General features: G+C 40.2%; 1 protein-coding gene across 5 annotated transcripts; it reads left to right on the forward strand.

Moving 5' to 3' along the window:
• The first annotated feature begins 13,117 nt into the window (after positions 1 to 13,117).
• On the forward strand, positions 13,118 to 21,399 carry LOC135471379 (sodium- and chloride-dependent GABA transporter 1-like). Of its 5 annotated transcripts, none has more exons than XM_064750590.1 (14): positions 13,118 to 13,559; positions 13,888 to 14,103; positions 14,576 to 14,707; positions 15,085 to 15,400; positions 15,793 to 15,925; positions 16,195 to 16,329; positions 17,171 to 17,274; positions 17,432 to 17,556; positions 17,799 to 17,911; positions 18,213 to 18,344; positions 18,599 to 18,701; positions 19,170 to 19,270; positions 19,854 to 20,021; positions 20,413 to 21,399. In XM_064750590.1, the coding sequence occupies exons 1-14, from the start codon at positions 13,190 to 13,192 to the stop codon at positions 20,488 to 20,490; spliced, it is 2,226 nt and encodes a 741-aa protein (XP_064606660.1). In that variant the 5' UTR covers positions 13,118 to 13,189; the 3' UTR covers positions 20,491 to 21,399. The 5 variants fall into 5 exon arrangements, 3 of the variants coding, with proteins under 3 accessions (XP_064606660.1, XP_064606661.1, XP_064606662.1); XM_064750592.1 differs by having other exon boundaries at positions 13,525 to 13,559; positions 13,865 to 14,103; XM_064750591.1 differs by lacking the exon at positions 20,413 to 21,399 and having other exon boundaries at positions 19,170 to 19,277; positions 19,854 to 19,974.
• The last annotated feature ends 348 nt before the right edge of the window (positions 21,400 to 21,747 follow it).

A 21,747-nucleotide genomic window follows, 5' to 3' on the forward strand; every position in this document is an offset into this window, starting at 1 on the left:
AAGACTGGTAAAGAACAGTATCACACTGCAAAATGACAGTACAACACCAAGAAATAATAACTACTACACTATGAAAGAACAGTTCCACACTGCGAAATAACAGTACTACACTACGAAAGAACAACAGAACACTAAGAAATAACAGTATCACATTCGAAATAATAGTATCATATACGTAAGTATATGATATACTTACGAAAACCACACTACGAAAAAAACAATATCACGCTAGAAAGAGCATTACCAAAGAACAGTAACACGCTTGGAAATAGCAGTACAACACTTGGAAGGAACAGCAGCACACTACGAACTGACAATGCGAAAGAACAGTATCACGCGCCAGAGGAACAGTGCCACACTTCGAAAGAACTGTACAAGGCTGGGAAATAACAGTACCACACTAACGAACATTACATCACTGCGAAAGAACGCTACCACAGTGCAGAAGAACAGAGCCACATCACGAAAGAACAGTTGTAGCATACTGCGTCAAAAACGGAGGAGTAGGGGGAATCCCTTGGTATACGCTACCATACTATACTGTTCTATACTGTACAGAATACTATACTATTGTATACTATGCTGGTATACTATACTGTTAGAACGCGGACTGAACGACACATGGCTGGTAGATGGGTGAAACTAGTCGGCTTGTGGATTGTGGAGTGACTGGTTCGTTCACCAAAACGAACCAATGTGGACCAATTTCACTGAGGTCCACGTTGGTGAAAAGTCTAGAGTGATCAGCTTGTAGATTTTAGCGTTGAGCTGTGTCGTGCTAAGTTGATCAGTGGGTGGTTGCATTACCCGCTTGAATTTGGTTGACAGAGATAGCTGTTACCATCTTGAACGGAGCCCGTACCCGTTGCCTAAAAGAGGGAGCCGTTCTCGTCAATTTCATGCCCCAGGCCCGCAATGAGACGGGAAGAAGTGGTAGGGGGTGGGGGAGACAAGTAACTGCTCTATCAAGAAGGTCCACCTTCACTTCTCCCGGATGTACGCGGAGCACATGCAGCCAACACACCCAAGACCTCCATGACCGTCAAGGACAAGCCGCAGACGAGTAAACGCTTTTTCCCCCACCTCGCCATCTTCATATCGGTGATAACACCCCTTGCCATGGCATACGGTGATCATTCTACCAAGACGTTATCAGGGGTGCGAGTTCTGAACATAGACCATTACCAAGACTTGCATATCGGTAATTCATTCACCCCTGTCACCACTACGAGACATTTGCCACGGAGAGCGGACATGTTCCCCCTGCGTAAAACACACACGCACACACACACACACACACACACACACACACACACACACACACACACACACACACACACACACACACACACACACACACACAACGGACTTGACACGGGACTTGCTAATGCTTTTGTTCTGTTACTGTGCCTTTTTTGCTGTCACTACACCGCGTGTGTTTTTTAGCTATGAGTAGTCCACCGTAAGTGATTTGATTGATGGCTGTATTGCTTGGTCGGTTAAGGCACTAGAATGACGATGTGTTTTAAAACTTTGTGTCTTTCCAGCCTGAATAACCTGAATAACCACGCCCAAGTGGAGAGAATGGTGGACGTGGTCACCAACCCTTCAGGCTATACGGGTGTACTCTTAGTAATCAATCAGGGACGTCTGCAGGTCTTGTGAGCTTAAACCGAAGACGTCTGCCGATACGTCAAGGATCCTTAGCCCATTCAGCAGAATTATTTTAACACTGTTCTCCCCTCGTAAATGTAGGCCTACGAGAGCCACACCCCAACCAAGCGTCACCTCCCTATAGACGCTTAGAAAACCCCATCGGACATAGTCCGACTAGTTTCTGTAGGACAAACCCAGAGACAAGCAGTGCCTACCTCCAGGAGACCTTCCACGACATACCCCCACAAAATGGAATGCCGAGCTCGCCCGGTGTGTTTGTGTGCGCTTTGACGGATCCACAACTGTGAAGGGGATGCTCCCTTCCTTCTGTCGTCAACGAAAAATGAATCGGAGAAAATCTCATGGGTTTAGCTGTAGCGGCACGACCCCCATCTCCCAACCCTCTATTTATCCCGTCATCGCGGGCTTCAACGAAATTCGCGCTCCAACACCGAGTGCGGGATGATTTTTCAACGGACCTTTTACGGTCCTGCTGCGTTTGGCTCAACGTCGCTTATGGGCACTTTCGCTCGCCAACGAAATCCGAGTGGGACAATCCAACCCACCCACTGGTCCGTTTGGGTGCACCACAGCTTAACACTCAACTCTACAAACCGACCAGACACCACACTGCACCAAACCACAACACACCACACCACACAGAACACAAACTCAATGACACATAGTATGCCTTGGGGATTCCTTCTCCTCCTCCTCCGCAAGTGGTACTAACAGTACGACACTAAGAAATAACAGTACCATATTGCGAAATAACGGCATGACACTGAAATAACAGTACCACATTACGAAAGGACAGTATCACACTTCGAAAGAATACTACATATTGTTTTTTTTTAAGATACGGTATGCCTAATCGCAGATTGTCTCTTAACAAGAACTCCAAGAGCATGATGTCATAGCTATTATATTTGCGCTGACAATACATAGGAGCAGAAATAGAAAAGGTATTTTGCCACTGACAAAGTAATACAATTCCCATTAAACAATGAAGACTGATGGCTTATTTGAGGGCGTGTGCTCACTGAAGACCGCAACCCAACTGTTGTATGTTAGCTTGTGTGTTAGTCAAGGGACACGTGCATATTACATTTCCAAATTTCAAAGCTCCAGGTATGAAACGTGTCAGGTCGTGATTTCACTCAAGCTGAAGCGAAAATTCCAAATCGAGCCACGCAAGTCTTGAATGTAGGTGTAACAGTGGATTTGGTAGTAGGTCTATTGCCTTACTATATGTAGGTAAGCATAATAATACACACATGTTTATCACTCCATATTGTAGTGAAAATACAGATATGAATGTTGTTCAATTTCATCTTTGTGGCCTTACGAGCGAACAAAACCTGGTCAATGGTCTATATGCAGGCACATCTTTTGTTGGCAACAGTTGCACTGATTTACCTTATAATCTTTATCACAGAGTGTCGCTTTGATCACCTTTCTTATAAACTGTTACACAGGCTTGAGTTTCAACGAGTTGATCGATGAATAAACAACCTTCAAGGTAACAGATGGAGGCACATTTCACTTAATCGAGACAAGTTCTGGAGAATATAACATTCCAGAGCTCTTGCCGCGCTCAGAAATTAATCTATTTTGACTGATTTTCCACATATATTTTTTCATATATTTTCCTTTGCAGGATAAGTCCTATAGCGGCGTGAAAATGTTTGCAAAAGATCCTAGCAGAATATACCTCTCAGCTGAATACACATTGTGAATGATAGTGCCTTTGATTCTGTTAAACATTAATTCTAGACGACTGCAATTGCAATTAACTTCAGGGCATTTTTGTACCTAATTCTGCATAAGCCATGGTGCCAGGGGCATGTAGTTACAATTTAAGTACTTACATGAAGAGTTAGAATAAACCCTGATTAAGGTTGATTTACGACTTCCGTCGCTGCTCGTGTTTTACTGTCCATGTTGTGTCTCGTTAATTGTATTTATCTTCGCACCTTACTTCAAGCAATGACGCAAGTTTAATGCTGTTGAGTTTATGGAAGAAGTTGGTTACGACTAAATTGTTACTAGTGAAAAGATGGTATCCGTTGGCTTGTTCATGATGATTGAGAGATAACAACTAAGTTCACATGTAGGTATACATGATGCACAGGTGTATGTCAACAACACCTCACAACGATACACGTAGGTATATATGATTTACAGGTGTATGTCACAACGCCTCACACCGCTACATGTAGGTATATATGCTGTTACAGGTGCATGTCACAACACCTCCCAACGCTGCATGTAGGTATATATGATGCACAGGTATATTTTACAACACATCCCCAAACGCTACATGTAGGTATATATGATCTACAGGTGCATGTCACAACACCTCCCAACGCTACATGTAGGTATATATGATGCACAGGTGTATGTAACAACACCTCCCAACGCTACATGTAGGTATACATGATGCACAGGTGTATGTCACAACACCTCCCAACGCTACATGTAGGTATATATGATGCACAGGTGTATGTCACAACACCTCCCTGCACAAATTACCTTTATATGTCATCAGCCTTACCTTACGAGTTAGCTTGGTATTATTGATTTTATTTGCATAAAGCCTGTCTGTTTTACCCCCCCCCCCCCCCGGCTTACTTATGTCAATCGAACTGTACATTAAAAAAATGATTCACAAGAAACTGTATTACTCAGAAGCAGACCCCAATCCCAGCGTTCCTTGTTCTACACCGCAGGTACAACTCCCTCTAATGCTAAGAATCTCCTCAACAGAAAAAGACGAAAAGCTTTCCTCTGTGACAACACGGTCACATATACATGACGTAGAGGTGTATACATATCTTTGTATGTCTGATTCACATTGAAATGTAAGCAAAAAACACATGGAAGTTGTTGTGTAATTCGTAATTTTCTGAACTAATGTGTTGAAATTGTCAGAGAATCGTAATTCACATGAACGACTGGCTTCCATAGATACTGAAGAAAGGTACATTAAGGACACGCAGTTACTTTAATTTATACAACTCGTGATTATTCAACACATGGAAAGACGTAAACATAACGTCTTAAATTACAGACATTTTATTATTCCTCACGGCAATGGGAGTGAAAGGCCATTGATGCAAAGCGACATTGCGATACAATTAATAGCCCGTTTTATGCCTTAATTCAAGGTAGGTCACGATAGTGCAGATGTGTGCTACTACGTGTTGATGACTAAATAAATGCCTTGATTAACACAGTTCAAGGGTCAGTCTCCAGGTTACATATGTGTACAGAGCTCAACACCCCAGTAACTGAAGTGACTGTTGGCCTGATTGTATAAAGGATTCCTCGCCGATTTGCATTAATTCTTAAATTGCATTGATGATTGAACCATTATAATTTACAGAGATTCTGACAATATTGTTGACTTTTTATATGACCTGTTAACAACAACCAAGATTTTCTCAGAGGCAGCTACAAGCATCAGGTGAGACTTCATAATTATGGACACACCTTGAACTCCTTTATGAAAAGCAGCATTAGTAAATTCCTCTTGATAACATTAATTTGTATCTATGTTTTATGAATATATTTCATTTATGTTAAACAAGGTGCGTAAGAATTATAATTTCAGTTATAAGGCGGCTTCAAGATTTATTGATTAAGAAAGCCGGAGTGCCCAGAATGAACGACCTGTCCTCTTCGGGTACCTGATAAGCCTAAACAACGACAACTGGATTTTAACAAGCGATCTCATGGGCCAAGGGCCTACGTAGAGAGTCAGTGATTTAAACACGTTAACCAGCGAAAGCCTTGCTATTCAGGTATCCTTCAGGTGTGGGTGTGTGTAATAATAGTGTGTGTGTGTATTAAGAGGTTTCCAGTGCATATATATGTGTGTGTAATACATATAGTTTTGTGTTTCTACTCTACCATACCTTAAAATTCTTCTAAGAATCCAAATAAGAAGAAAATAAGAATCCATATCTTCTATATGGGCAGTAATTTAACTAGATTCACACCCATTATGGTTCAAGCCATCAGGTCGGTTTATCGACATCTTTAAGTCTCTCTAAATCAGGCACAACATTCTGGATGTGAAAACTTTAATGCATCTAATTTCAATTCTCGATAGTCATATATTATTTAAGCTTAACAATTCGAGGTGAAAATATAACCCCTTACATAAAAGTGACATCTTGGTTGGTTTTCTCCTGCGAAACATCGTACATAAACCCTTTAAGGATTTTGACAGATTACCTTCTCCAATATTCGCCCCTCAACTGTCAGGTTCTTCAAGTTATAATTAACCACTCTTCGTGACGAGTAACGTTTCGCTTGTAGTACAAGCCGTACGCGACTGAAAATCAACAAGAAATCAACAAGACTGCCATAAGACAGAGATATACGCCTGTCCTGTTTTACACCAAAATAAGACTGTTTCCTAGCTTAAAGAAACAGTGGACCAGCAAGAACTTGCGACCTTGAGAGAGCTTTGAGAACCTCTCTATTGTAAATTGTGCAAATGGTTGTAAATGACTAACTTCCTTTTTCAAATTTCTCCCAAACTGATTGGCTTGTTGTTGTCAAGTATCTTGCATTTTTGGGATAAACCACGATAGCTGCTAATAAATATCCTAATCCTGAGATAAAATTATGACCGAGAGACAACTATGTCTCATTTTTTGCACGTGAGTATGATCTGCCATGAATGATTTGAGTATAATATAGTGGCTAACCGTTTGATAAGCTTTCTTGGGAACGTGTCTTTGCTTGCGGTTTATTTTTGTATTTAAACTGAACATAACGTCTGCCACTGTATACACATAGAAAAAAGGATATGGGACACAGTAATCCAAGAAAAATATGTAAAACATTGTATTAAGTTTTGAAAGCCGAGAAGATGAAGTCCATATTGGGGATATGGCTCTGGCGGACCATTCCCTCCGAGTACCCATGCTGTAAAAGCCTTTGAGAAGTTGGTCAATCACTAGTACTGAAAGCTTCACATGGTAATTGGCTGTCACATCAAAAAACCTGTTGGCTCTGAATTGTCAATGTGGTTTCTTATAGTGGGTATATCGATGCAATAAACTGGATTTTGGCTGTTAGCTGAAGTGTTAAACTCGTGCATTTTTGACCACCCATTTATGAGCAGGGAACCGAAAATGTCTGCCTAAGTCACTATACGTATATGTTGGGAAGGAGACTGCAGTAACTCGTCAGTGTGCACTAGATAGCCTTTAACATGGAAAAATTAAGTGATCAAATGAATTGCTAGATACTGACGAGTGTTTGCTATTTATTTTGTTGATAAGAGGTGTAGAATTGTTTAAATATTTTAGAACATTTCTGGAATACTTCATTAATTCAGATTTAGTGGCTGACTTTATGTCCACTTTAAATGTTATTGCAATATTCAAGCTCTGCACAATGTTCACAAACACACAAAATGACAATAAGGGTATCCTTTTGTATTCTCAAGGGTACTTTTTTCTACTTTTGTTTTTACTTTTTTCGGGCTATTCCTTCTTTCCATCGTCCGATAGCTTCCTGCCATCATCTTATTGATTCTTGTAATCGTCCCATCCCTTCCTGTCATGTACCCATCCCTTCCTATCATCGTCCTTGTCATCGTCCCATCACTTCTTGCCATAATCCCATCATTTCTTGCAATTGTCCTGTCGCTACTTACCATCGTCCAATCGCTTCTTGCCATCGACCCATCGTTTGGAATTATTGCCCCATGTCCCTTCGAGCTATCGCCCAATTGGTTCGTACAATCGTCAGACTATACTATAATAGTACGCTTTAAAATCCTCAAAATCTCTCCTACATTTTTCTCCTTCAGTGTTTGGTAACAACTCCGCTAAAGGTGAGTCCTTTTGAGGAAAATCCCGTTTAAGAATCATATAACACTTATTTTGGGGGTATACAATGCTTGTTGATTTCAGGTTGAAGGATAAGTATACATTTATATACACCTCGATGACATTTATCCGACGTTTTAGTGAAAAGCTATGCAATTTTATTTCCATAAATTCATTTTTAAATTCTAGAGTATTTTCTTTTCGGTATTTTTTACGTTAATTGGAAATATAAAGATCAGGTGACTTTGTTTTGGATCAGTATGAGGGCTGATGAAGTATCCATCTAGAACTGCGTTAAGGTCACATTCTGTCCAGGGTATAAATACACGGTAGACGAGAACGACCTGGTATTGGAAAGTAGTATATGTTTCGGGGGTTCTGGCCCACCCCCGGCTAGGGCCCGCTCCATCCCCCTGGCGGGCGCCCAGCCCACGTTTAACCCAATAGGGCAAGCCCATAACGCCCCACGTCCATGGCAGTATATGGTTCTGGGCCACCCACCCTCGCCACCATCGGCTAGTGCCCGCTCCACACCCCTCGCCGGCCTGGGGCTCCATTTAAAACTTGCTGACTATTGCGGATATGCCCATACAATCAGCATGCCTCAGGGACACACCACATGCAAGTGGCTGAAGTGTGGATCTTTCGATCTCTGTGGTCAGAGCTGCCTTAGGAATTTCTGTAGGGTTCACCTCGCCAGGTTAAGGAAAAGCCCTGGTACACAGCCATGTAAAGTGTATGGACTAGGCTTCAGAAATGAGTATCAATGCAGCCCAGCATGTGGCTACCACAAAATGCAAAAAAGGCGTGTTAAGGCTTTCCGAAACGTGAACGTGCCTGAAGTCATTCACACGGTGCAGACCCTACAGCTTTCCTAGAAGCGGTGCGCCCCCAGATCAGGGGAAAGCTCGAATAGGAGGTACAACCCCTTGGTGGTTTGAAATTTCAGCTCGCCCTCAAAGCCCAGCTGCGCAAAGCCGGGCCGGATGGAGGTGAAGAGTTCACAGCCCCTATCCTCCACCACAAGCAGGAGGCCCTTCTGCAAAAGAGTGAGGTTGAAGAGGCAGTTAGCAAAGCCTTCCCTCACAGTTAGCTTGGAAACCCTTGAGAAATGGACGCACAGAGGGTCAGAATGGGTTGTCGATCGGGTGGAAGCTTTATGGCTGGTTATCGCTCGATACCAGCCGCTGGGATGAGGTTCCTACATCCCATTGCCAACAGCTATGAGGAACAAGAAGGTAGTTGCCTGAGATCGGCGCTTCGGTCTGCCTTATTCCCAGCCAATGACCACGTGGGCAGGCCTACCAAGTACCCAACCGACGATGACCTCAACTTCGAAGGGATCGACGCCCCCACACCCGTCTCACAGATCCCAAAAGTCGAGTGGCAGAACAACTTGGCAATAAACGTCTTCGGCTGGGACAAAGGCGTGATCGTACACCACATCAGCAAACAGTCAGGGGACTTCTCACGGATCAACCTGCTGTTGATTGAGAATGCCAGCAAATTCCACCATTCCTGGGTCAAGGACTTTAACCGCCTGCTCTATGACCAGAGCAAGCACCGGGAGCGAAAGCACCTATGCGAGCGCTGCCGGCACGGCTACACCAGGCAGGGCCTGCTGGAAGAACACAAGCCAGAGTGCAAAGGTATCAGTCAGACCGCTGTGAGGGCACAGATGGTAGAAGAGTGCAAAAACCAAGTTGGCCTTCCACAACCACCATAAGCAGCTGCCGGCCCGTAACATCATCTATGCAGACACTGAGGCTCTCACTACTCAGGTGGAGGGTCCAGAACTGGATCCCACAAAAAGCAACACCCGAAAAACACAACAGCATTAGGCTTGCAGTTACTGGTTCATCGTGGTGCCGTGTGATAGGCAGTTGTGCAAGATCAAGACGGTTTTGGGTTAACCCAAAGGCCATGAGGATGACACAAAAGGACGGACAGGCCTACAACACCGCCACGACCTGCCATGTTTGTGGAAATATAAGCGTCATGTCCGACATTCATATACCATTCGTAGTCCGTAAAGGGCGTTCCAACTCGATAATTGCAAGATCCATTTCCAAAACAACGATTAACACTAGCTCCCAAAGACAAAGGTATGTAAGAAATTATACAAATAGGAAATAAAGCCAGTAACACACAAGAGAGAAGCAGTCATCAGTTTTCAATGATGCCGGGCAAACAATGAATATTCCAGGGATGAATTCCAAATCAAAGTTTAAATTCGTAGTCCGTGAATGAGTTCCAGATCAAATAACAATTAAACAAGTATCTCAGTCGCGCTTTAATTGCCACTTTTCATAAAGGCATCATGCACATGTAATGAGCATGGCTGCCTTTAAGGTCCCTAGCCCTGGGTTAAGCGGTATTAGATACAGTTTGAAAATGACGAGCGTTACAGACTCTAACCGATCAGATTGTGATTCAAAAGTAACTTACGATTACGTCTTTCCCGTTAATATGTAAGGATCTCATGCTACAAGAGGCGCCATCTTTGATGTTACACATGACAAACAAGATAGACTGTTACACTGGGCAAGCAGCGCCATCTGTGTTGTTAAATACCATATACACGATAGGTATGTACGTTGGGATAACAGCGAAGTCTATGTGGTTGATCACAATGCAGGTCGCCAGAGACACTGAACGCTCTGTCCAAACCTGCCCACGAGAGTGTTATATTGCTTCAGCAATATGGGGGTTATTTAACGCCAGTAGATCATCAATATACCGCTTGGTAAATGAAAAGGATCGAGTTTTAAAGATATTACTTTTAAGTATTTTCTGCATATAGTCGTATTCATTTGAAAACTGGTATAGGTCTGCCAAAAGAGGCACACAGTTGGTAACCATTGGAATACCTGTGCGCTGTTGGTAAATGGTGTCTCCTGAATTTCACATAGATGTTATTAATGAGAAATTCAAGTAATTCAATGAATAATGTAACATCCCATGAGTGGTAACCTTTATAAAGAGTAGAACTAAAGAAAACCTTATTGCTTCTGACGTTAATGTAATGGTGACCTGTTTTAGTAAAAACCGAGACAATTAACGACGATATTCTTTCAATAAGATCTTCCTGCGGAATCGTAGTACAGAGAGTAGAGAAATCCCATGTGGATAAGTCTTTGTACGGTATATGCATATGAGCATCAAGTTCTTCTGCAAGACGTTTGGAGTTGTTAAGAATCCACATGCAGTTGACACCTAAATTTTTTGTTATGGCACAACAATACTTATTCTCTAAATAGGGTTGACAATAGTTTGGTGGTACAACTTCTTGAACCCGCAATAAATCGAGCCTTGTATGGGGATTTATGCATGTTAGGAATCCAGTAAGGTTATGGTATTTCTGTATGACGTGTAGGTATATTTATGCGCCTTTCTTTAAGAAAGGTTTTGTGTTTGTTAAATAGTTCCTCCAGAATACATGTAGTGCAGAATACGTGGATGTCGTTATAGATGCACATAGTTCTTGAACAAGAATTTGATAATGATAATTCTTGCAAATAAAGATGATATTATTAGGAGCCTTGTCTGCTGCAGTGATGACAAGTTTATTATGAAGATTGGAGAGTCTTTCTTGCACAGTAGGATACTTCAGAACCTGTTTAACTTTAGGTAGAGCATCAATGTCTATACGGTGTATAGTTAAACTAATCTTCTTTTTGACAATATCAAGCCGAAGTACCGAAGAATCCACTTTCTCCCGTTTTGACCATTTTTTAACATATTCCTTAAGCGCCGCGAATGTTGACGTTTCTCTTTTCTCTATACCTCTCACAAAGAGATTCTTTAGATGATGATTCTTAATAATATTAAGGTCACCTGTCAGGACATGTTTACATTTGTCGTGGGTAAAAACTGAGGATTCACAATCACAGTTATAACCGCCATAGGCATACGTCGCCAAATCGAACTCATTGATGGCCTGGGAATAATTGAAAATTTTGGAAGTGATAGGTTTTGTATACTCATAGGATATGGAAGGGGGCTCATGGATTTTAAAATAATTAGGCACAGCACTACGAACATCAGGTTCATTGAAGATGCGTGGTTAGGTTAATTAAATCAATGCCAATGTCTAAATATTTTATCTTCAGAAAGAGTCGATCGTATTGAGTTTCAATTGTAGTTACAGGGCGATACAATCGAAAATACAATATGTCTTGACACAGGCGTACAAGGTGAGGTGGAACATTAAAATTGTGCATGTTATTGGATACGTCTTGAACTACCTGTTTTAGCAAGTTCAGTGGCAGTGCATATAATACTGTGCGTAGAGCATGCATGCTATTGGTGTCATACGACAATCCTACTAAATAGCTAACTATGACATGTTTGTGAATCATGTTTCTGCTGAACTTCCTCCAACCATGACTGCGAGGTCTATGTTTATGGTATTTGAATAAATTTGTTATGATGGAGTCATGTGGTTGGTTAGATGTTACAATGTCGATTCCCATAACGTTATCATTCAACCCATATGGGAAGACTGAACCAATCTCTAGCATCCAGAAAAGCTCACGGTCACGGATTTTACGTTCAAATTCGACATCTGTCTCTTTTGTCGATAGATAAACCGATTCTATTATTTGAATGCTGAAATGGTTCCAGTCGTGGTCGGAGACAGAGAAATGCTTGCCTATTAGCAATTGTTTCTTGCGCACGAACTTACAGTGCCCGTTCACCCGTAGATGTAGTTTCTGAGTGATCTTCCCAACATACTGCTGACCACACTTCTTGCATATTACCAAGTAAATACAGTTGGGCGCAATACAACTTAGGTTAATGTAGGAATTAACAGAATAACATTTACCAGTCAGTGAAGAAATAAAAGTGGCGGATGTATCAAATGATTGACATTTAAGACAATTGGGATGTCCACATTTGGAAATAGTTAAATGTTTGCTTTGGGAATTCAGTGTCAAACGATCGTTCAATTGGATAGAACACGGTTTGGTGGAAATACCATGTTTAATGTTCTCAAATATATCCGGTATTTGGATGGAAATGGGTGTTAGTGCAAACGAATCATTTATTGACTCGCCCTGGGAACATGCACCACTATTCCCAGGGTTAGTCCTATACATATTGTTGTAATTCATAGTTGTTGGTATAATTGTGCGGAGGCCTCGCCTCGGGGTCAAAAACAACCAGCAGAATCGGGGCATGCACAGGTTATAAATATAAGCGTCACGTCCGACATTCATATACCATTCGTAGCCCGTAAAAGGCGTTCCAAATCGATAATCGCAAGATCCATTTCCAAAACAACGTTTAACACTAACTCCCAAAGACAAAGGTATGTAAGAAAGCCGCCCTGCTGAGCGCGTGTGCAACAAATGGGTGCGCCCCTTGCTCTTCTACTAACTTCCGTCGATTCTAGGTAGAAATTTGCTTGCCGCCATTGAATACATCTACAATGCAGTCTCCCTGAGAGTCTTAGTCATTTAAGCGCCCCCTTCGTCCCCTTTATCAAGGAGCTTGTCGATCAGGTCGTCACAGTCCATTCTATTCCTTCTGAACACGTGGAGAAGAGGTGGGATAGTTGTTGCTTATATATCCACGAGCAGGCGCCTTAGCTTAATATAGTCGTACACGAGTCCAAAAAAAAAGCAGAGACTGTACAGCGAGTGCTGCCGACCAGCAGTAGCTGTGTGATAGCATACATGCTGGCATACCTGATATACAGCTGGCTTATCAGTCTTCAACACAAGCTTAGTGTGTCGGTTCTCTGCAAGCAGCTGCCGAGCCGCCGTTCTCTCCTCCCGCCTCGGGATGACAGTCTTCAAACTAGTAGTGATTTTTACAGCGGAAGGGGCAACCCAACACGTCTGCTCGCGCAGGCCGGAGAAAGCTGGGGAAATGAGCATATCCTTTTTCTGCGAAAACGCCTTCAGAGCGCTACTGTCATCGATGATGTACAGCGTAGGCTCTCCGTGGAAAAGCTTGTACAGTGCTCTCCGTGGAGCCGTGGAGCCGCTCACCGGTGTCGAGGCAGTAGACCTCGGGGTCTGAAAACACTCATGGCCTCCGCTGGTATGATCTGTTTTACTGGAGTTTGATGGAAATATTAACATATGTGTTCGACACAAAGCTGGTCTAAGATGTAAATAATGCTTTTATGATTGTGCTGTTGCACGTTTCGAAGTTCACTTAGCCAAAAACGATCTTGTCATAAATGCTATCAGTTGTCTGTAACAGGTAAAGGTTATCTGGAGACCATTGAGGAGAACATGAAAAGACAGCTGTACATATTTTGGAATATTAAAAATGGCTTTGGAAAAATAATGATTTGACCACAATAAACATATTGTGTTAAATCTTATGTGCACCACACCAAGCTGTGGTGTACTTTTCCATGCAGGTACTACTTCAGCCACGAATGAAGAATCCAGAATGTCTGTGTTGCTGAATGAGCTGTCGACAGACATTCAAAAAGTGACTCAGGACAAACAGAACGATGGTGAAGAGCGCGAAACTTGGCAAGGTCGATTTGACTTCATCATTTCATGCATAGGGTACTGCGTAGGTCTTGGTAATGTGTGGAAATTTCCATACCTTTGCTACAAGAATGGAGGAGGTAAGTTACCTTTTCATCCATGCTGTATAATCCACCTCAGACACATAATTCTCACATAGATAGCCTATCTAGCTGCATAAAAAAACTTGCCATTGCTTTGTAGAATTTATGCCATAAAAGTTATGATACCAGACGAGAATATTACTTGTGTAATAAGGAAGGAAACCGTGTAATGTGTTTAAGATTACAAATAGTTAATTTGTGTGTCATGGAGGAATGTTGTTCATATTTAACTACACCGTCCTTGTTTTGATATGTATGTATATCAATATCTGTGTTACTATAAGGCTTACTGTACACCCTACCCCATGAATGTGCTTTGTTAAAGGAAAAGCATCGTCAGATTAAGTACTGAAAATCACAGCTTACAGTTCTTTTAATCATACCTATCTTTTTAAAAGATAGAATTTAATGCATCTGCCATATGCGTGTACACCAAATTTGGTGTAGATACCCTTTCTCTGACTTGTAGGCGCATTTCTCATCCCTTACGTCACTACAGTCATCCTAGCAGGAATGCCTATGTACTTCCTTGAGCTGGCATTGGGCCAGTTCTATCGCAAAGGGGCTCTTGGCATCTGGAGTAGAATGCCTGCCTTCAAAGGTGAGTACACAGTTGTATTCACGATAATCCAAAGCCACATTCCACAAAAAATATTATAACGTTATATTATGAAAATATGTGCGTGCAGGTTTCAACATTCGCTGCATCTTTGTGCAATAGCTTGTCCCATTTCTTGAAAAAAGTGAAAACAAATTAATTCAGTAAAACAATACGTATATTTCAGTACAACGCATGTGTTTTCATGATAAATTTTATTTGATTGAAAAAGATTTATCATATCCACCATTTATTACTGTGTAACATTTTACGTACAAACACAAAAATTGTTTTCCTTTGTATATTTTTTTCAGTTTCAGCCTACAAGTATTCTATACATTATGTTAGTAATTCTAATTCAGTAATGTGCTTTTTTGCAGGTGTGGGTTTCTCGTTCATTGTTATCACATGTTGGTTGAACATGTACTACACTGTCATTATGGCATGGTCTTTGTGGTACATGTTCCATTCATTTCGTTTGACCTTACCCTGGGTAACCTGTGACAATTCGTGGAATACAGACGCGTGCCTGGCCAGCTTTGCTGATCGTCCTTCAGCTTGTGTAAATATTACGTCAAGGATCAACGCTTCCGACTCTTACAAGACATCGTTTGGAAACGCGACAGGTGCTTGTGTCAATGGATCGGCTAGGAATTCGTCTGTTCAGTATGAGTCCCCGGAAATACAATTTTGGTTGTAAGTGCCCTTGCATTATTAAAAAACAAAAGGATGTTGTTAAAAATATAAGCGCACCTGTATCTTCAAATAAAAATTATTTTTATCAGGTGAGTCACAAGTTTCGTAGTGCGCCTGTGGTGATTGTGAAATTGAAGTGAAAATTCCTCTTGCAATACTCCAAAGATATTGCTGTATTGAAATTGACAGCGAAAGTAAACCCTAACCAATTTCACCAAATTGTTTTTTCAACCTTATCCTGAAGTGCTTTAAAATGGAATTACCTTTTACCCAGAAGGTATTCAAGCATACCAAAGTATCAAGAACCTCTTAAAGTTAAGAAAAAACTTTAATTAACGAATGTTTGCTGTAATTATGAACCTTTCATTTAGCAAACGTCTATGATTTTCCAGTCGCTACACATTGTGGCAGAGCTCCAGTATTAGTGAACCCGGTCTGGTACACTGGAAAATGGCACTGTTGCTGTTACTTGTTTGGATTATCTGCTACTTTTGCATTTGGAAAGGTATCAAATGGAGCGGAAAGGTAAACTCCATTTATCGTAAAGTTCGATTCGCCAATTAAACTTACGAATACCATATGAAAACCACTAGTGGCTTTATTCTGTTGCTTTGATGAGCAAGACTTAATAGTATATAGCTGTCCTTATGTACAGAAACATATGTAAATATTCAAACCATAGAAGACCTCAAATAAATTTATTTTCACTTCAAGAACAGGAAATCTTTACAACTGCTGCAAGCTTTCTTGTTGAACTAGGCAACGTAAGGGAAGAAGGACTTTGTCATTTTCAGATAATTTACCTGACAGCCTTGCTGCCATATGCACTCATGTTGGTTCTCCTTGTTCGTGGAGCCACACTACCAGGTGCTGGGGAAGGAATTAAATTTTACCTGTATCCCCAACTCCATAGATTGGCCGATTCCCAGGTAACATATAAAACTACATTGACTAAATGTTCAAACCAGAGAATGTATCTTTGAAACGTAATACGCATGAATAGTGTAACTGTATAATTAAAACTTATGCAAGTTATGCAAGCATAAAAACTTTTAGGGTTTTTTCACTAATCTATTGTGGAAAACAGTACTACTGAATAGGACCGCTGTGCATGAGCTTTTCATGAAATATGATTTGTGCCATCGCTTCGAATTATGATACCTTTTCTATTGTCGTAATACTAGGATTGTTGATGTAGATGACAATGAGGACGCAGCGCAGTGAAATTGTCACTGAAAAAAGGTTTCTAAAATGGTTAGCATGTAGATTTTTTCTTTTCCTTCAAAAAACAATAATAAATTTATTTAAAAAACAAAACAAAAAAGTTAAATGAACTTCCCACAAATAAAAAATGTATAATGAAAAATCTTTAGAATTTAAGAAAGTGATACTGACTGTAGGAACAAAAACTTAAAATGTCGGCAATCTTAAACAATTGCTCCCCTTATATAACGCAAAACTACATATGTAACACCACACTTTTGCATTCAACTGATAATACTGCGTCAATTTAATTTCTCTTTCTTTGGTCTGAAGAATAGGATCTATGTTTTTTCTTTTAAGAAATTTTAAGACAATTCAAGAAAAATTAATTGAATTAATGCTTCTTGGATGCAGTAGAAAAATGCCTTCCATTGTTTAAAAATCAAGTATATCTGTATTTGGTTCCAAACATGTATTTGAATTCATAGTCTAAATAGTCTGGTAATGCAATCTTGATAGTTTAGGTCAGCTTATGTATTCGGACATCTGGTTCGGTATTTATTCCAGGTGTGGGTGGACGCCGCGTCTCAGGTGTTCTATTCCACCGGTGTGGGATTTGGCGCAGTGATCGTCATGGGTAGTTACAACAAGAGGAGCCATAACATGCACAAGTTAGTTGTCCTTGCCTTTCACTGTTTTCCTCTTTATGCAAGACTCATAATCCATCGTGAAACTTTTTTTTCTTCACACCATTATAAAGTTATCGCTCATTACATCAATCCATCGTGATGTCTTAACTGGCCCTAAATCTTTTTTACTTTACGGTAGGTCTGCTATCGTGGTGGCAACTATTAACAGTTGCACCAGCATAACAGTGGGCTTCGCCATCTTTTGCATCCTAGGATTTATGGCACACACCCTGGGGACCTCAGTTGCTGACGTGAGTGCGTCAGGTAGGCAGATACGAAGGATCCATTTACTGTGTTTAGAGGCGATAAGATTCACTCCTGTTGAGAAATTTAAATGACGTGTTGGTCAATGAGCAATGCTGTATTATTGAGAGTAAAGTAATATCTTAATCATTCAGAGAATAATGTACATTCTCTGTTAACTTATTTCTTATTTTATCATATATGTTACGGATTGTTCTTGTTTATCTGTTTCTTATGATCAATCGTGTATCACTTTTCACTAGGTCCTGGGCTGGCTTTTATTGTTTATCCATCTGCCCTGTCTCAACTACCCGCGGCTCCGATCTGGGCTAGTTTATTCTTCATCATGCTCTTTGTGGTGGGGTTAGACACACAGGTCAGTGGACGCATTGAACCCTACGGCAAGACGTTAAACGTCATTAAAAATAAATAAATAAACTGATGCAGTTTTTCTAATTTCAATTCTAAGCTGTGTTACACAATGTTGCAGATAATGCGTTAAACACTATCTTGATATATATTAGCTGGATGTGTATATCATTGCTGCGATTTATCTATAATATTCATCACTCGTGGTAGAAGTTGGAGAAAAGTGTTCTGGTCTTCGTTTATTAATATAGAAGTCTAAAAACGAAAATTGTATAAACTGAAAGAATATATCACTTTGTTCTTCATAGTTTTGCATGATGGAAGGTTTCTTCGCGTCAATTATCGATGAATTCCCAAAGATGCTCAGGAGACGCCGCAAGATGTTTATTGCAGTTACCTGTCTGTTGTCTTACTTAGTGGGATTGAGCATAGTTACTCAGGTAAAACTGCGAAAAGTTTTAATACAAAAATTAACTAAGGATGGGTTTTAGCACACCGTGTTTGATTTTTAACACATTATCAGACTGAATCTTTAAAAAAAAAAATGCGTCGCTGTATGGAAAATCTCCATTGTATTTAAACATGAATATTCTTTATATCCTTTTTAAATCCTAAATATCATCTGTATCACAATAGTTATAAGATCAGAAGAGTATTTTCAGGCATGCTACTGTAGTTTACTTCCTGCCTTCAGGGAGGAATCTATGTCTTCCAGCTGTTTGATTGGTATGCTGGGTCACGAATCTGTCTCTTGTTTGTGGTGTTCTTTGAAAGCGTCGCAGTAGGTTGGTTTTACGGTAAGTTGTGTGGCTTTTATAAAGTGACCACATAGTTGGGAATGTTTATATGTGACAATTTGGGGATGAGTATACCTGTGCAGGTGTAATCATAGTGTAACCTTAATATGGTTTATATTTATTTATTTATTTATTTGATTGGTGTTTTACGCGGTACTCAAGAATATTTCACTTATACGACGGCGGCCAGCATTATGGTGTGAGGAAACCGGGCAGAGACCGGGGGAAAATATGGTTTATTAGAGATATACGCTTGGCCTTGGCTTTTTGACCTGGTTATGTACATGTACATGAATGTCCATAAATAACCAATTTCTATTTGATTTAACAAAATATCAGTGTACCGTTGCTATGTTGATATTCATCCTGCCAGATTAAAAGTGAGTGTTGTCCGACTTCAAGAATAGTAAATAAAAAGATCGAGGTGAATCTGACCAAAAATTATGTATTTGTCATTTTCCTTTACAGGCGCAGAGAGGTTTTACCAAAACATCGAACAGATGATTGGTTTCAGACCCAGCCCAATCTTCAAATATTGCTGGATCGTGACAACACCTTTAATTTGCGCCGTAAGAGGTCTCCTTTATTTACTTATTTGATTTGTCTAAAGCTTCCATTTACGTTTTTGAGTCCTTACGTTGTGTACTTTTAATGGCTAAACACAGCCCTCATAAAGCTTGTAGCATAGTAAAGTGCTGAATGTAGGTGTTTTAAGTAATACTTTTTACCTAGGCTTATTAAATCCCAATAAGGTCCACACCGTATAATAAAGATATGGAGTGTTTTCGCTTCCTATTCATATTGTTTTCACACCGTGGTTCTAGAGGCTGTGTGCGTTACTACCATATAAGCATTTATATGAACAGTTAGAATAATACCCTAACTGACAAACGGCCATATTGCACAGATTACCATTTGGCAACTATCACACTGTCGTTTCTGTGCTGTGTTATAGGACTGCATAATCACACCGACGTAGACTCGTCGTTTTTAATCGAAAATATTATAGTTTAGCTTTCGCGCGAAATCTTTTAACATCAATGGAACAGCAAAATTAGCGATCTCTAGATCCGGTTCTAAACAACTGTAACCTGTTTTATTGTAATCCGTGCATGTCTTTGTATTTTGTGTTCAAACTTCCTTCGTCTACAGGGCGTCTTCCTGTTTAGCTTGGTGGGGTACAAAGCAGTGACTTACCAGGGGAAGGGATACCCTAACTGGGCGGAGATCGTGGGCTGGTTGCTTACATTGTCGTCCACTTTGTGCATACCTGCAGGAATGATCATCCAGCTGATCAAGGCTGAAGGACCCTTGCGAATGGTGAGAACTCAGCATTAATGCCCCGCTGTACCAATATGATTTAGGCCTCTATCATCCAAATTACGGATTAACTGCAGAAATTAGCACTTATGGTGTGAATGATTTTCTAATGAAAAAATGATACTAAACGTTTATAGTTGAGACAGAGAAGTTCACGTATTCAGCCTGAATCAGGAAATTAATTATGTATGTGTAGATTAAAATATTATTCAGTAAAAATGTTATCCTGTAGCCTCTTGAACAGTACTATTGCCAGTTATGCCACGTATAATCAATTGGCCTAGAATAAAATAAGGCAAGAATGTTGTTGTGGCTCTGATCGATCTGTTGTAAGACCAATCATTCAATCAATCAATCAAGCTGTTGTCCATATGCTATTTATCATCATCAGAGAATTAGGACCTCCTTCTTTCCTCCTGACATCAGTGAAGATGACATTCCGGAAAAGGTGCCGTTTGATATAAACTAACTGGACATGCAGTAACTTGTGGATAAGGTATGAATATACAACATCATTGCTGGCATAATCATACCGCCCTATAGCATTGAATGGACATCATAGGATGGTGCAATGTAGAACTTTCATGCATTAATCGTCTGTTTTACAGTCGATCGCCTTCAATTATTACTTTTTCTATTATTTTATCTGGTGTTGCATGTCGATTTTTCGCTTTGCTATTAGAGAAATCCTTCATATTCCTAGGTGCATATTTACTGCCACAATTCTTAAGGTAATTACTAGTATATTGTCGTTAAGAATCATAGAAAGACTTATGTATGCTTAAAATTGTCATTATGTTTCCATTATTGATATGAGCATGTTTTACTACTTTTGAAGCCATTTCCTCAGTAGTAGGTAAGACTTAATGACTTTGTTAAGACTGAAATAGTCAGCAATATGTGTTCTTCTAAAGTAAGCTCACATCGAGCAAGTTGTTCACTATATGTCATATATTTGTCTGAATCCACCACTTTCACTTTTGCGGCAGAAGGCTTTTAACTGTACTTGTTTCTGACACGGTGCCCTTTTATGTAATACACTGATCAATTTGGGCAACCAAATAAGAATGTGTAGACCTAATGAGACAACCACTAATGATAATGCACAAAGAAATGGGACATATCCGAAGGAAATATAACAGGAAATAAACACATTTAACGTATAAAGGAACAGTCGTAAGTACTCAGTGCTATGTGGCACAGTTCCATCATTGCTAGTGTAGTCCAGTGTGTGCTAATACTTCTGGTAAGAAGATACTGTTTAGTTTTAAAGTTTTGTTGATATATTTGAAATGTATTATTCTGACCGCTCATACCTCTAGGGGACGTGTATTGGGAAAACAATACTTTCAGAATGCTGGTTTATTTTTAATTTGTTATGGGCATAATAAAAAAAAATAACTGATCTGGCTTGGTTCCTTAGATTTATTTATTTATTTATTTGATTGTGTTTTACGACATACTCAAGAATATTTCACTTATACGACGGTGGCCAGCATTATGGTGGGAGGAAACCGGGGAAAACCACGACCATGGTTCCTCAGAGACGTTTGCTTTATAATGTGTTGAAACGATGTAATCTCTTTTGCGCCTCAATCAGGCTGTCTTGTTCACTTTGGAAGACAACTTCAGTGTATGAATGTTAAGCGATAGAACAATAAAGCACTGTTGGAACTCAGTATATGTAAACCATCTAGATTTAGTTACTGTTAAAAGCAATTGTGTT

Source organism: Liolophura sinensis, chromosome 7 (genome assembly GCF_032854445.1).
Source record: "Liolophura sinensis isolate JHLJ2023 chromosome 7, CUHK_Ljap_v2, whole genome shotgun sequence".
Classification (NCBI taxonomy): domain Eukaryota; kingdom Metazoa; phylum Mollusca; class Polyplacophora; order Chitonida; family Chitonidae; genus Liolophura; species Liolophura sinensis.

Excerpts from the sequence above, each read along its gene's own strand:
- LOC135471379 (XM_064750590.1), top strand. The coding sequence starts at position 13,190 with ATGCTGGCATACCTGATATACAGCTGGCTTATCAGTCTTCAACACAAG. Across the intron at positions 15,401-15,792 it reads CCGGAAATACAATTTTGGTT|TCGCTACACATTGTGGCAGA; the intron begins GTAAGTGCCCTT and ends ATGATTTTCCAG. Across the intron at positions 15,926-16,194 it reads GTATCAAATGGAGCGGAAAG|ATAATTTACCTGACAGCCTT; the intron begins GTAAACTCCATT and ends TGTCATTTTCAG.